This window comes from Myotis myotis, unplaced genomic scaffold, assembly GCF_014108235.1.
Source record: "Myotis myotis isolate mMyoMyo1 unplaced genomic scaffold, mMyoMyo1.p scaffold_m19_p_1, whole genome shotgun sequence".
NCBI lineage: Eukaryota > Metazoa > Chordata > Mammalia > Chiroptera > Vespertilionidae > Myotis > Myotis myotis.
The window spans coordinates 67,801,495-67,818,690 of record NW_023416313.1 but is presented as its reverse complement, the minus strand read 5'-3'; the positions used below and the strand labels follow the sequence as shown (position 1 = coordinate 67,818,690).

The 17,196-nt window shown below is 39.7% G+C and overlaps 1 protein-coding gene across 1 annotated transcript in view; it reads left to right on the top strand.

Annotated features, from left to right (window-relative positions):
* Positions 1-4,884: 4,884 nt before the first annotated feature.
* The window catches only part of STPG2 (sperm tail PG-rich repeat containing 2), a 61,967-nt gene continuing 49,655 nt past the window's right edge, over positions 4,885-17,196 (top strand). The window contains 5 exon segments of the mRNA XM_036316632.1: positions 4,885-4,939; positions 4,942-5,144; positions 5,179-5,223; positions 5,225-5,600; positions 7,171-7,187. Of these exon segments, the coding sequence (XP_036172525.1) occupies positions 4,885-4,939; positions 4,942-5,144; positions 5,179-5,223; positions 5,225-5,600; positions 7,171-7,187 (696 nt within the window).

The following is a 17,196-nucleotide window of genomic DNA, read 5'->3' as shown; positions in this document are numbered from 1 at the left end:
AATTTTTGGATGTTATTCAGCTGATTCTAAGTTCTTTTTGCTAAACTAAGAAATTAAAAAAGCCAAAGCACTTTCTTAGATGAATTGATTTATATAACCAGGCTAATGATATTTTCATAATTTCAAAAGGGAGGAATTTCAGATTTGTGTTGTAATAGACTAGTTAAGAATGAAAACTTGGAATTAAAATGCCTGGATCTAAGTCAAGCTTTGGGACATTCTAACTATATAATCTTGGGCAATTCCTTACCTCCCCTAAGGCCCAGTTATTTTCATATGTAAAATGCAGGTGACAATAATAAGTTATTCTTAGGTTTAAATGAGTTAATATAGATATTTGGCAAGGTTCCTGCCACATAGTAAATGTCCAATGGAAATGAGCTAATGCAAAGATATAGCTAAGTAAAATCAATAAACCATACAGTTAATCAAATGGGCTATTTTACACCATCTACCATGTATCTAATTATTAATATTGAAGATACCACTTAGTGAGCACTGTGCTAAATATTTTGTATACATTATCCCATTTAAATTTTATGATAACTTTGAGAGTTGACTATAATGACCTTATTTCATAGAGAAGTTAACTGAGGCTCAGAGTATATGTCCAACGTTATACATTAGTAAGAATATTTTGTCATGATCATTTGAAGCAGACATTTAATATCAGCAATATTTTGGTGCAGCCTATAGAAACAAATTTTTAAATTTTCTGTTTCCCCCACAAATGAAAATAGCTTTATTGGGCTCTTTTTCAATTAAATACACACACACACACATACACACACACACACACACACCCACGTTGAAAATAAAGCAATACAAAAAAGTATACTCACTCATATTCTTACTATCCTATATAATAAAAGGGTAATATACATATAGACCAAACGGCAGAACAACCGAACAACCAATTAAAGCATAATATGCTAATGATATGCTAAGGCTGCTTAGCTGCTCTCTATGACGTGCACTGACCAACAAGTGGCAGACAGTCAACTGGTCGACCAGTCGCTATGACATGTACTGACCACCAGGGGGCAGATGGGTAGCTTGCTGCTGGGGTCAAGCCAATCGGGACTGAGCAAGATGGGCCAGACACACCCTGGAGCCCTCCTGCAGTCCCTCCCTGGCCCAATTGTGCATCGGTGGGGTTCCTCATCCTGGCTGAGCTGGTTTCAGCGCAATCCTGCAGGCCACTCCCCTTGGGAGGGCGCCAGATGCAGGGCTCATGGCTGGTGAGCACCACTGCGGCAGCGCAAGCCTCTTCTGATCGGGACTGATTGGGCACAAGCCCGTGGCAGGCACAGTGGGGCCGGGATGAGAGGGAGCAGCAGGTAGGACCTGCAGGTGGCATTGGACTGCGGGTTTCAGCCCAGTCCCTGCAGGTCACCCAGAGGGACCCCACCCATGCACAAATTCGTGCACTGGGCCTCTAGTTCAAGTATAACCACTGACATTTATTATATTTGGTGAACATATAAAAAGCAGACAGTACTTGTTGCCTATTAAATATCCATTCTCTCCCCACTTTCATCAAGAGTTCTAAATAGTCTTAATATCCATTCTCAACCCAGGATTACTTTATCACAAATGTATGATATCTAATGGAATTTGCCATCTATTTGGGGAAGGGGGTAAAACAAATACATAAAACATTAGAGAATAGTCAGGAACTCATAATGAGATACTGACTGTTGCTTTCTCTGGTTTTGTTTTGTTTTTAATACCGTGAACAGATGACCATTTAACATGAACAACAACTGTTGACAAGCAAGATTTTAGAACTAACTATCTTATAGCCTGATTGCTGTTTCTCAGTCTTTGAGTCTGTCCCTTTTCATCAGTCTATGTTGTTCTCTATAATCCACAAATGAGTGAGATCATGTGGTATTTATCTTTCTCTGACTGGCTTATTTCACTTAGCATAATGCTCTCCAGTTCCAAGATGGAAGCTTTTGAGCTCACCTCCTGTGGATACACCAAGTCTACAGCTATGCACAAAGCATTTTCCTCTGAAAGAAATCCAGAAATTACCTGAATGACTCCTACAGATTGGGTGAATGAGAAAATACCTAAGTTAAACCCACTATAAACCCCACAATAAACCCCACTACAGGCACAGTAGCATACGATCAGGAAGAATTCACAACTCCCAGATTATCCCCGGAGAATGAAGAGTTTGCATTGAACATCTAGCACTACATCTAGCAAAACTTCCACCTGAGGGACAGCCCCCCACTGTACCCCCAGAACACCTAGTTCTGAAAGCCAATGGAGCTTGTATCCACACAACCACAGAACCAGAGCAAACAGAGTCACAGTTCTTGGCAGGCTGGAAAGGACTCACTGTGGCTGGCCCCCAGGACGCAGTGCAGAACTGGCAGACAGAAAAGCCCAGCTTCCATCTTGTCCTATTTGCATATTTTAAAAGCAGCTGCCTGAAGGTCAGGCTCCTAATTTAGCACATGTGAAAATCTAAACTCTCACAATTCTTAGTGATGCTGCTGTGTTTTGCATGTCAACATGTCATGAATTTTACGGTAGCTTAGTGACCTCTGCTGGCTTACTTCAAAAGGTTATATTTCCAGGTACCCAGACAATAGTGCGGTAGAGGCCTGGGGTAGGGTGGAGAGGGGCAGCGGAAGGGAAATGGGGAACATCTATAATACTCGCAAAAATACATTTTAAATAAATAAATACATTTCTAATTTATAAGTAGTGGGGGAAAAGGTTATATTTGCAGTGATTTTGAGACAAGATTAAAATACTCCCATCACATCTCCTCCCCTTGGACTGTGGAAAGCCTTGCAGCTGTCTCAACAAAAAGAATGCAGTGGAACTGATATAACAACTTCCAAGGCTCCGACAGAAAAGGCAATATAGTCTCTCTCTGTCTCGTTCTCACTCTCTTTCCCTCCCTCTCTTTGGATCCACTCACTTTGGAACCCTATGTCACACCTGAAGTATCACGATAAAAGATCAAGTGGTAGAGAGATTACAAAAATGTGCCTTTAGAATCCTAGTTGTTCCAGCCCCCGGCAGTTTTGAGTCTTCTCAAACTAGTCACCAGATGTGGGAGTGAACAGCCTTCAGAGGATTACAGCTCCAGCCACCATGTGACTGATCCACCCAAGAAGCCAAGAACCAAGAACCAACCCAAGAGAGAACTAACTAGCTGAGCCCAGCTGACACCCAGAACTATGAGAGATGATAATAAAATGATTATTGATGTTCTAAGCCCTTACATTTGAGAGCAGTTTGTAATACAGCGGTAGATAGCTGGAAAATTTCTATATTTAAATAATTTGTAATAATAGTACAGTTAAGAGATAGCTATAAAAATGGGAAACTAGCTCTAACCGGTTTGGCTCAGTGGATAGAGCGTTGGTCTGTGGACTGAAGGGTTCAGGTCCAGGGCATGTACCTTGGTTGCAGGCACATCCCCAGTTGGAGGTGTGCAGGAGGCAGGTCAACGATGTTTCTCTCTCATTGATGTTTCTAACTCTCTATCCCTCTCCCTTCCTTTCTGTAAAAAAATCAATAAAATATATATTTTTTTAAAATAGGAAACTAGTAATGTTACATTTTAAAAATAACTGTAACCCAGACAGGTGAGTCACCATAGCATGGTGGTTAACATCTTACAGAAGGTTTCTTATATTTAAGTTTTTATGACATGGGCCCTTCTATGAAACTGGCACTGAAATTAAAGATAGCCTTGGAAGAAGGATTGACACTGCATGGAAGCATTTTTTGAAAAATGAAAAGTAAAAGAGTCAGACAGAAATTGTGTTACTGTAAAGTTACACCAAGTGTGCCTGCCTCTCGTGTCTCCCCTTCCAACTTTCTGCCTCTGCCACCCCCAAGACAGCAAGAACACTACTCCTCTTTCTCCTCCTCTTCAGCCTACTCCACGTGACGACAAGGGGATGGAGACTTTTATGTTGATCCACTTCTACTTAATGAAGAGTAAATAATCATCATTCAATATAGTTAATAACCTTACCTGTTGTGAATGTGTGTGTTGTTTTCATGTAAAAACGTGTGTCATCATCCTTGCCTAAGTATTCATCTACCTTTCACTTTCCCCACTTGCCATCCAAATGCTCTGACTGGGCATTGACGTATTTACTTTTGTTAAAGAACAAAGGGCTTGCTGCTCTGTGTGCATAGAAGTCAATACTATGACATCAGCTTTTGAGAAAAGAGAAGGCTTTTATTTGCAAGTCGACTGACAAGGAGACAGGAGGCAGGACTCCAATCTGTCTCCTCAATCCAGGGTTCAGGGCAGGTTTAAGAGGTTTCAGCTTCCGATCTTCCTGGACAATGTATCCTTCCCTCCTGAAAAGGATCTGGTGTTGAGTTTCTGGTCATTTCCAGGCCCTTTGGTTCCACTGAAGGGAATAGTAAAGGGTTCACAAGTGTTACCCATTAATGGTGTTCACAGTGTTACTCTTAAGTGATATATCCAAGGTTTAAACTTTGGTTCTGGGTCTTGTTAGAAATAGGATAGGACCAGTTTGAGCTGGTTCTGTGGTTACACTTTGCAGTGTAGGAGTTAAATTTTAACTTAAAAAAAATCTTTATTGATTTTATAAAGGAAGGGAGAGGGAGAGAGAGATAGAAACATCAATAATGACAGAGAATCATTGATTGGCTGCCTTCTGCACACCCTCTACTAGGGATCAAGCCCACAATCCAGGCATGTCCCCTGACTGGGAATCCAACTGTGACCTCCTGATCCATAAGTCAATGCTCAACCACGGAGTGACACTGACCGGGCTATATTTTAACTTTGGATTGATTTCTCCTTGGACATAAGCATGAGCAATGGCAGAAGGGGTTGGCAATTTGAAAAGAAGCATTGTGCCCACCAGGATGGCTATGAAATGGATTTCAATTTTTCTGCTGCTATGGTTGAGTTGTAACTGTAGCCTGGGAGCTGTGGAAAGGTGCTGGTACATCCCACAGAATACAGCCTTTGGATAAATATGCAGACAATCTTGGGTGAACTTGTCCACAGTGGTCATGAAGTGATTGTTCTGACATCTTCTGCTTCCGTGTTTGTTGATCCCAACAAATCATCTGCTATTAAATTTGAGATTTATCCTACATCTTCAATAAAAAATAATATCATGGTGTGTGTTTTCATGTACCTGACCAAATAAATAGACATGTTATCTGCCAAAAGACACATTTTGGATGCTTTTTTCACCTAATGCAAGAAATGTTTTGGGAATTGTCTGATTTTATTGAAAAGCTCTGTAAAAATATCATTTTTAATAGGAAACATAACAAAACTACAAGAATCATTCTTGCAGATGCCATCATTCCCTGTGGTCAGCTGCTGGCTGAATTACTGAAAATACCTTTAGTGTACACTTTCTGCTTCCTTCCTGGCTAGACAATTGAAAAGTATAGTGAAGAACTCCCAATCTCTCCAACCTATGAACTTGTTATTATGTCAGAATTAAGTGATCAAATGACCTTCATGGAGAGGATAAAAATTATGATCTATGTGCTTTACTAGTATTTTGACTTTTGGTTCCAAACATTTAATGAGAAGTGGAATCAAATTTATAGTGAAGCGCTGGGTAAGTCATGTTTTTAGTTGGTAGCACAAACTAAATTTCCTACTGCCTTAGAAAGTGAGTTTGCATAAATATAAAGTCAGAGTCAGAGAAATTTGTCTTTAAAAGTGAAATATGAAATAATATAAATGGTCTTTCAACCTTCAAATAAATTATAAGATCAGTTTGAACCCTGTGGTCCATTATTAATACAAATACTTCTGGAAGTTGGAGACCACAAATTGAGGCATTGGCGAGTTCTTTAAGCAATCACATATTCATTCTTATTTATTGGTTTGCTTGTAATAGGCTTTATTTTATAGAGGAATTATAGGCCCATAGCAACATTAAGTAGAGATTTCTCATATATGCCCTGCCCCCATATATACATTTCCTCCTATGTTATTAAACCCCCCCAGCAGAGAAGTATATTGGTTACGATTGATGTAGGTATATCATTATCATCCAAAGTCCATAGTTTACATTCACTCTTGGTGTTAATTTATAATGTTTATATGTCCACTATTATAGTATTGTACAGAGTATTTCACTGCCCTAAAAAGTCCTCTGTGCTTTGCCTATATTCATTCTACATGTTAATTTTATTATAATATTTTTCCCAGTGTCAATAAGCGGCATTAGAAATTTCACTAAATATCTTCATCAAAGCAGGCAGACATGTAGATCGAGGAGTTAAATATTTCTAGCACATAGTCTATGGAGCATTGAGGAAATTGTTTCCCCTTGCATAGCTTTGCTTCATTTAAATTAAACTATTTTCCCATATTACCTGAAGGATTCCTTCACAATTGAGAGATAAAGTGGCCCTATCTCAGATTCAGAAACCTATAATTCTAGGTTTCTAATCATTACACATTCCTTCATTAAGTATTTACAAATTATTTGTTTTAAAGGTCTAAAATCTTGTTGAAGGGTGGATATACATGTTATTACTCTATATTTTCAAAAACGATGTCTCTCATTAGAGGAAAATGAGCCAAACTTATGGGTGAGCACATCTATTTCCATACTTTATGAACATTTTCCAGCTGTTTAAAAAAATACTTTTATTTAATACACAAATATTGTTAAGCTCCTAACATGATCCAACTGCAGTAGTAGCCATACTCTCAGAACCCTCACGGTTGACTTGGAAACCTTAGGAATAAGGGAATAGCTTGCTACATGGTAGACTGAGTACTCTAAGGAAAGGTGTCTTCATGGGTATGGTAGGGTTAATTAATTAAGTTGTAGAAATCATTGTTTACATTTGCACTAGTTAATTTTGAATCTTTACAGAATAAACAAATGCATGTTTAATTCTTTAATGCTTAGTTTAATACTTGTTTATGATTCTGACTGTACTGAGGTGACAGTTGTGATAAAAGTCTATTATACTTTTTTTATATATGAACAAAATATATATATTTGTAATTGTATTTTCAAACCAAGACACGTTTACAAATCTTTAGCTATATTATTCCAAGTTACTTTCAGAAAATTACCTGGTGTATTCACATTACAATATTCTCATTTTCCCCAGCATTTGCTTGTGGTTTTTGTTTGTTTGTTTTTGTTCTTTCCCCCCCTTCAGGAAGACCCCTACATTCTGTGAGTTAAAGGGGAAGGCTGAATCATGGCTCATTTGAAGAAAAATAATGACAGTTGCTAAGAAGTCCAAATTTAGTGTACTGGGTTCTTGAATTTCCTCACCCACTCTCACCACATTTTGAATTTGTTGGAGGACTCCATTGCAAACCATATAAACCCTTGCCTAAGTTAACCTATTCTTGCTTGTTTTGCTTTTTTTACTTTGCATTTTTAGTAGAAATGTATTCTTTATTTAGGATGTTTGATCACAATGAGAAAGATATGGGAAATTGGACAAAATGACCTGCCAATTAAAAACTTAAGTATTTCAATACCATATTATAATCTGAATTTCATTATCATTACAAAATAAAGTATTATAGCTGGGAAATTCTGGGAATAGGGTCAGTTAATTAAATTAATGACTCATTATCCAACACATAAGAAAGTGTCAGTCATTCATTCAAAGAATATTCTTTTTTAAAAAAATATATTTTATTGATTTTTTACAGAGAGGAAGGGAGAGAGATAGAGAGTTAGAAACATCAATGAGAGAGAAACATCGATCAGCTGCCTCCTGCACATCTCCTACTGGGAATGTGCCCACAACCAAGGTACATGCCCTTGACCAGAATTGAACCTGGGAACTTTCAGTCCTCAGGCTGACGCTCTATCCACTGAGCCAAACCGGTTTCGGCCAAAGAATATTCTTAAAATGACTAGCATAGTCCAAGATAAGTGCTGGATATGCAAAGAAACAGTGTAGACACAATCTCATCCATACACACTTGACATTCTACATGAAAAGATAGAATTTAAGTAAGTAATAAAAGTTGTGTGAAGAGTATTAAGAGTATTATAATAAGGAAAGACCACAGTGCTAGAGAACATCCAGGAAGGATCAAAGAAAGTATTTCGTGTCAATGACAGTTAGTGATACCTGGAGGATGTGCAGTAATAGGAGGAAGGGACAGGGAAAGAGACACCAAAAGTAAAGCAGAAGAAAAATAATGACAGCTCCTAAGAAGTCCAAATTTAGTGTAGTGGGAAGAGGCTGAATAAAAGGACAGATAATGAGCCCTTGCCAGTTTGGCTCAGGGGATAGAACATTGGCCTGTGAACTGAAGGGTCCTGAGTTTGATTCAGGTCAAAGGCATGTACCTCAATCCCAGGGCCTGGTCAGGGCATGTGCAAGAGGCAACCAATCGATGTATCTCTCACATTGATGTTTCTCTCTCTCTCTCCCTCCCTTCCACTCTCTCTAAAAATGAATGCAAAAATATCCTTGGGTGAGGATTAACAAAAAAGGGGAAAAAAGAGGCAGATAATGTTGGAAAAGTAAGTTAGAGATAAGTAATTATAAGAAATTTGAAGCATAAGCCAATGGAAAAGAGAAAAAGGAGTGAAAAGGGATAGATATGATCAGATTTCCTTTTTTTTATTAAGCCATCAAGATGCAGCCTCTGGATTGAATTGTACAGGGGCAAGAGTAGAAAGGCATGCCATACAGGAGGTTGTTGCAAGAATTCAAGCAACAGATGATGAAAAACTCAACATTAAAGATATGAATATGCCTACTCTCATAATTACATCAACCTCATATTTCTGTTCAGTAGAAAAAAAGTTTATATATACACACACACACACTAGAGGCCCAAAGCACGAAATTTGTGCAAGGGGCTCTGCCCTCACAGCCGTTTGCAGCCCCAGCCGGCCCTTGAAGCCCTGGCATCACCCAGAAGGTTGTCCAGATGGTTGTTTGGTCTAATTAGCATATTAGCTCTTTATTATATAGGATATATATGTATATATATATATATATATATATATACATATATATATAAAATATGTAAAATGTCTCTGGCACATGGTCAGTGATACAGAAGTAATATTAATTATTGTCACTATTTTTATTTTTGTTTGTATTATATATTATTAATAACCCAATATGTGTCAGCCTATTTTGATGTGATTCCTCATTTAGTAAAAACTGGTTTTCATAGATCAAGGTTGTATTTTCTATCAACGTCATAGAGGACATGTCTTGTGAAGTCCTTACCAGTAAATGCATATGTAATTTGGCAATCAGATGAGCAAGTTGAAATGCTAATTTTTTTAGTAAGGGTTGAAGCTCTTTACCAGTATTCTAGCTTAAAATATTCTAGCTTTGGCAGCCAAACCCAAAGTTTGCTTGCCTTCATTACAGTATTCAAACAACTCCTCATTTGAGATCCCAAGATTTGACATCTAGAGCATAAAAGAGACTTGCTTATTGCAGCAGTTGTTCTCTGCCATACACCAAACCTGTACAAAATCCCAGTGAAGATCTCTCGATGAACATGGTTCTTGCCATCATAGCTGCCTATCAAAGTGTCTAAGAGAAAATGTACACTAATTATATTATAAAGACCATGAATTTTGTATATTTAATAAATGCCAAATAATTTCTACCACTTCTATCTAAAAACTGTTCATGGTTAAATCACAGAATAGCCCAGCCAGTGTGGTTCAGTTGGCTGAGCGTCGTTCCATGCACCAGGAAGTCACCAGTTTGATTCCCAGGCAGGGCACAGGCTCGATCCCCAGGAGGCATGTGCAGGAGGCAACCAATCAATGTTTCTCTACCATCAATGTTTCTATTTCTTTCTCTATCTCCTTCTCTCTGAAATCAATAAAAATATATTTTTTAAAAAATTACAGAATAATTCTGTTAATATATAGGATAATATTCCTATGGGAGAAAGAATCTATGTTTTATTTTTAAAAAATTTTTAAAAATATATTATATTGATTTTTTACAGAGACGAAGGGAGAGGGATAGAGAGTTAGAAACATCGATCAGCTGCCTCCTGCACACTCCCTACTGGGGATGTGCCTGCAACTAAGGTACATGCCCTTGACTGGAATCGAACCTGGGACATTTCAGTCCACAGGCCGATGCTCTATCCACTGAGCCAAACCAGTTAGGGCAAGAATCTATGTTTTAAATTGATATATCTTTAAGACATAAGTAGAAAGCAAACATACTTTACTGAACTATTAAATGATTTTTTTTTGTTAATCTTCACCTGAGGATATTTTTCTATTAATTATATTTTTATAGAGTATGGAAGGGAGGGGGAGAGACAGAGAAAGAATGACATTGATGGGTTGCCTCCTGCAAAATAAACAAATGGGACTACATCAAAATAAAAAGCTTCTGCACAGCAAAAGAAACCATCAACAAAATAACAAGAAAGCCCATTATGTGGGAGAACATATTTGCCAATGATACATCTGATAAGGGGTTAATCTCCAAATTTATAGGGAACTCATACAACTTAACAAAAGGATGATAAACAATCCAATTAAAAAATAGGCAAAAGACCTAAATAGACATTTCTCCAAAGTCGACATACAGAAGGCCAAAAGGCATATGAAAAATGCTCAAAGTTACTAATCATCTAAGAGATGCAAACCAAAATGACAATGAGATATCACCTCACACCTGTCAGAATGGCTATCACCAACAAATCAACAAACGACAAGTGCTGGAGAGGATGTGGAGAAAAGGGAACCCTCATGCACTGCTGGTGGGAAAGCAGACTGGTGCAGCCACTATGGAAGACAGTATGGAGTTTCCTAAAAAAATTAAAAATGGAACTACCATTTGACCCAGTGATCCCACTTCTAGGAATACATCCTAAGAAACTAGAAACACCAATCAGAAAGGATATATGCACCCCTATGTTCATAGTGGTGCAATTTACAATAGCTAAGATTTGGAAACAGCCCAAGTGCCCATCAGCAGATGAGTGGATAAGAAAGCTGTGGTACATCTACACTATGGAATATTATGCAGCTATAAAAAAGAAAGAACTCACCATTTGCAACAGCATGGGTGGACCTGGAGAGCATTATGCTAAGCAAAGTAAGCCAGTCCCAGAAAGATAAGTAACACATGATCTCACTCATTTGTGGAATTTAATGAACAAAAAAAACTGATGAGTAAAATAGATCTAGAGACATAGAAGCTGAGGAATTTCAGAGAAAAGGCAGTGTTGGGGATGGGTGGGAGGGGAGTGATTAACTGGGGAACTTAATATGCATAACCCGTGGACACAGACAATAGAGTGGTGAAGGCCTGGGAGGGGCAGTTATGGGGGGAAAGGGGTCCATGGTAAAAAGAAACACAAAGGGGACATCTGTAATACTTGCAACAATAAATATAAATTTAAAAAAGCCTATTCTGATCCTATATGCAGTTTAAACTTGATTACACTCATACTAACACATTTATTTATTTATTTATTTATTTATTTATTTATTTATTTATAAAAGAGGGTGTTAGAGTTGCCGAAGGAGGAACACATGGGGCCAAAGTGGTAAGGAATTATAAATTTGGGGGCTCAGATGATGTTGAGCCTCCAAGTGGTGCTAGCACCCAGGTTCTGGGAGTCAGAGATTTTAAAGGACTCTTGGCAGGCTTTTTCGGCGAGAAACTCTCTGGACAGGTCTAGATCTTGGGAAATTCCGGAGAGGAAAGATAATGGTCTCAGCAAGTGGGATGTGGTCTCAGCAAGGGGGATGTGGTCTCAGCAAGTGGGATGTGGTCTCAGCAAAAGGGGATGTAGGTTGTGAAGTGATCTAAAAGGTCAGTTCCCAGGAGAGGGGGTATTGATTCAATTATTTGATCAGACCTAACAGAGAGAATAAGAGTGAAAGAGAGAGAGACAGAGAGATTGGTTGCTTTCTGAGCTCACCCTGACCAGAAATTGAACCCAAAACTTGGATATGTGCTCTGACTGAGAATGGAACCTGCCACCTTTTGGTGTATGGGACAAGGCTCCAACCAACTGAGTCACACTGGCCAGGGCTGATTAACACACTTAAAAATCCAGCATCTGGGATTCCTACTTCACAGACTTATGAGAATTAAATGGCTCAAAATTCACTGTCGAAAATAAACTGGATCCCTCAAACCTCATCCCCCTCTATCCAGTCAAGAATCAGACAGACACGACCACTCCTCTTAGCCCCCCACCCACCTCCGTCCCCCCATAGGTGATGTCATTACCTGAAGAAGATGGAGCAGGATGAACAAAGTAGGTGGTGGGAAAGGTCCGGATTTTCATTTATTCCCTCATTCTTAGTGCTAGTGTTCAAGCTTTGGACAATTTATTGTTATGTCTTTTCTCTGTTTCCTTAAGGGCTTACCTGAGACAATGAGGTGGCACAGATGAGGCTCTGAAGCAGTGGATATATGCCCAGAGTTGAGAAATAACTCTTACTCGGCTTTTCACAAAATGCAAGTGCTAGCTATTGTTTTTAGCTGCCAAGGACACCAGTCAGATTACTGGCCAGTTTCCATTACACTTTTTTTCTAGTAGCAAAAGCTTTTATATCCCTGAGCACGTGGCTCAGCCCAGGTCAGTCAGAACACTTCTCCCTCTGGTGAGGTAAGTCATGTGATCCAAGTCATACCATTCCACCAGATGGAGATAGCAAGGAAGGCCTTGCCGTGGAATACGAGAGTTAGAAGGTTTTGAAAATAGATGCCAGTGGGCCTATTTCTTATCTTGTGGAGAATGTTTGCTTGTAGTAGGAGATAATGAAACCCCCGGAGAGATAGCAGAGATTAGAAATACAAAAAGATAGGGAGAGAGAGAGAGAGAGAGAGAGAGAGAGAGAGAGAGAGAGAGAGAGAGAGAGAGAGGAGGTGGAGGGAGAAAGAGAGAGAGAGAGACATCAAGTGCTGTTTCCAGGTCTGAGGTTCTAAAAGCTGACACTCCTCAGCGTGTTAGTTGATGAAAGATTCTGGGCAGGGAGTCCGCCTCCTCAGCTGGGTATCACACCTCACAATCTGGAGCGGAAAGCAGCACAGTTCAGACTGTGTCTTATGTAAACAGTTCCTGCAACCCCTGGCCCCCACTCCTTGTCTGTCAGCAATGTCCTCATCTCACATCTCCCAGGAAAAGCAACTCTTTTCAGGTACAAAGGAGTGTACTCTCAGGGGAGACATTCACTCAAGGGAACCAAACCCGTGGAAATTCAATGCTTGTCTACCAAGTGAACAATCTTTTACATAATTAAACAAAACCTTTCTTTTTATACTTGTATTTGCTTTATATTCATGGAACAAAAAATGCAAGAGAGTTCATCAGAACAAAGGAGCTGTTTGTCATAAATTTGTTTCCAAAAACCATTGGCAGCTTTGATTTTTTTTTTTTAAGCTTCTATTCTTCTAAACCAGGGTGGCAAGATTCAGCCCTTGCTTTAGGTCAAGGTACCCTGCACCTTTCTTCCTCCTGGCAGTCTGTGCAAAAAGCTCTTCACAGCTTACCTGCTACAAATTGGACGCTAACCCATAGGGGTGGTAATGCAGGTGACTTTCTTTTCCATTTTGCTTCCAATATCACTCTAATGTTCCTGTGCAGATCAGAAACAACTGACTGGGGTTGTCCTGTGAGGACTTAAAAATGTAGAACTGAAACAAAGTAAAACGCCCAGGAAAGGAATAGAAATTGAATTGAATTCATCTGTCATGCGTTGGGTTCAGAGTGCGGTGACTGATACTTGTGGCACATTCTTGGGGGCAGGACCAGAGCCTTCTGAGGAGAACAGGTTCGAGTATAATGCCGCGTAGGACCCAATGCAGTCCCAATAACTCTATTTTGGTGCGGTGTAAGCCTTCGAATTCATTGCCCGCCTATCCACATTGCTGCCAAGTAACAGCTGCCATCTTGATCAACTCCGTTCAACTTAAGTTTTCACAATAGCCCTCTCTTCCCTTGACCTGGCCCCACTCCTCTTTCTGATTTTGGTATTAAAAGCATAAAGGGGAGTTTGATCTACTATATGACTAGTAGATCATGGGTTTTTTTGTTTGTTTGTTTGTTTTCATTCCTATGAAGGGATGGACATTTAAAAGAAAGACCAGTAATAACTACAAGTAGGCTTGTATTCGAAAAGCTGAGCTGCAATAGAATGAAATTTCCACGGGAGAGTGAGAATTAATAATTATCCAGCTGCTGAAGAGGCTAGAAGCAGACACTGGGGTTCAGTGAGATATCATAGGTCCCCTGCATGGTTAGGAATGTCTAGTCTAGGCCCTAGACCAGTGATGGTGAACCTATGACACGCGTGTCAGAGGTGACACGCGAACTCATTTTTTTTGGTTGATTTTTCTTTGTTAAATGGCATTTAAATATATAAAATAAATATCAAAAATATAAGTCTTTGTTTTACTATGGTTGCAAATATCAAAAAATTTTTATATGTGACATAGCACCAGAGCTAAGTTAGGGTTTTTCAAAATGCTGACACACCGAGCTCAAAAGGTTCGCCATCACTGCCCTAGACTCTAGAGTATTGAATTCTGCTAGATATAGCTATATTAAATATTGTCATCTTGGAGTCTCAGCTTGTCACATATTATAGATTGGCTCATATAACACTCATTCCCTGTCTTTTTCTTACCTGACTGTATTATAGCAGCTATAAAACCTAAAAACTTAATTTCCCAGCCTCTCTGGAAACTAAAGTGCCCATGTGACATGGTTCTGACCAATGAGAGTAAGCAGATGTGATTTGTGGTTTTGAGGCCTGGAGGCATTGGCACTATTTGGTACAGTGAGGCAGCAAGTAAGAGGATGATGAGAGCAAGATAAAAGTGACAGACCAAAAAGGTAGAAAGAGCCTGGGTGTCCAGTGGCATTTTTGAGTCATAGCACCAGTCTGGAAGTTAGATAGTAAATTTCTATTCTTTTAAGCCAGCGCTTCTCATCCTTTCCATATCCTGGCCCACACAGAAATGATAACATGTATATGCCACATGTAGGTAGGGGGACGAAGCTGCTTAGTCCTGGAGACAATCCCTCACACCTTAAATGCCTTCTCCAAATACTAAATGATCACTATCTTAGCTTTTAAGCATTTAAAACTCTCAGAGAATTTAGACTTAATCCACTTTTAGTTGGGATTTTCTTTCCCTGAAGTTGAAAACATTCCCGACACAGTAGAGTTTGAAAAAAGTCTTGGGAACCTCACCCAAGGATATTTTTCCATTGATTTTTAGAAAGAGTAGAAGGGAAGGGGAGAGACATAGAGAAACATTCATGTGAGAGAGACACATCCATTGGTTGCCTCCTCCACGTGCCCTGCCACCCAGGTACATGCCCTTGACCAGAATTAAACCTGGGACCCTTCAGTCCACAGACGACACTCTATTCACTGAGCCAAACCAGCCAGAGCAAGGATATATCTAGTAACTTAACCTGAGAAAGAGGGACTGCTTAGGTAACTGCAAGTTGTGATGAAGGTAAAAAGCAAGTTGGCCTCTGTGTGGTAAGAGTGGAAGTGTGGCATGTAAAAGAGAAATCCTGTTAAAAGAGAGGGATTTTTGATGTAAAGAATCTGACTGTGGTACATCTACACAAGGGAATACTACCCTGTGGTAAAAAAGAAGGAATTCTTACCATTTGCAACAGCATAGATGGAACTGGAGAGCATTATGCTAAGTGAAATCAGCCAGTCAGAGAAAGATGAATACCACATGATCTCACTCATTTGTGGGATAAAATGAACAACATAAACTGATGAACAAAAACAGATCCAGAGACAGAGAAGCATTGATCAGACTGTCAAACCTCAGAGGGAAGGTAGGGGAGGGTGGGGGTAAAGGGGAGAGATCAACCAAAGGTCCTGTATGCATGCATATAAGCATAACCAATGGACAGAGACACCACGGGGGTGAGGGCATGAGTAGGGGGGAGGGGTTGGGGGGTAATGGTGGGGGATAAGGACACATATGTAATACCTTAATCAATAAAGAAATTTTTAAAAAAAGAATCTGAGGATTGCTCATTAGGATGAGGAGCAGATCAAAGTAAAGGCCTTGCAGGTGAGTGGCTGATGGAATGGAGATCGAGGTCTGCAAGTCCAGGAGAGAAATAGGAACTAAGAGAACTGGAGCTAAGTTGCCTTAGGATGCAGAACATACTGATGTAGAGGAATGTATTGTAGGCTTATGTACTGAAGGAGAAGGGAGAGATGTCTGCTACATGAGAGCTATACTGCTGTCAAGTGGGGAGGGGACTTAGAATGAGGTTATATGTTTCAAATGGTTAGATTATTAGAGAAGGTCCTCACTTATTGTCAAGAAGTAGCATTGGGAATTCAGGGGAATAGCCTTGCTGTACCCCTCGACCTCCCCCTTTAACCTTTCCCTTCTGGGCAATTTAGGCCAGGTTGCGGCACTGCAGATAAAATACATAGATGAGCATATTTTTCTAAGCCTCTTTCCCTAACGACAAAGACTTTCTTCTTGACCAAACTATTCTGTCTCTGCTGAACTGTTTTGCAGCTATGCCTGACCTTTGCACTTCGGTGTTCCTCTCAGCATTGCCCAGTTTTAGTAAGAATCCTGATAAGTCAGTTTAACTGGAATCTCTCATCTTCCATATCTGATCATTCTCATCATCTAATTGGGATTCTCATCTGCCATCATTCCCCAGGTGATATCTGATTACCCTGACCTGCCTTTAGCAAGAATCCTGTTAAGTTGGTTTGGCCAAAGTCACCTCTGGTTTCCTCTTAGTAATGACCCCCACCATGCTCCTTGGCTATACATTCCCATTTGACTGTGCTGGATTTGAAGCTGAGTACAATCTCTCCCCTGCTACAAGACCCCACTGCAGTTTCCCTACACTCATTGCCATGATCTCCCTTGAATAGTCTGCACTACTGTCTTTAACAACTGAGATAAACAATGTTTTCTTTAACAATTTGAATAATATTTATTCCCTAACATTGATTGGGAATTAATAATAAGTACATAATAATAATAATAATCTATATATATAAAAGGCTAATATACAAATCGACTGGACGGCAGAACAACCTGTCGTGATGATGCACACTGACCACCAGGGGGCAGACATCGACGCAGGAGCTGCCCCCTGGTGATCAGTGCACTCCCACAGGGGGAGTGCTGCTCAGACAGAAACCTGGCTCATGGCTGGCAAACACAGCGGTGGTGGCGGAAGCCTCT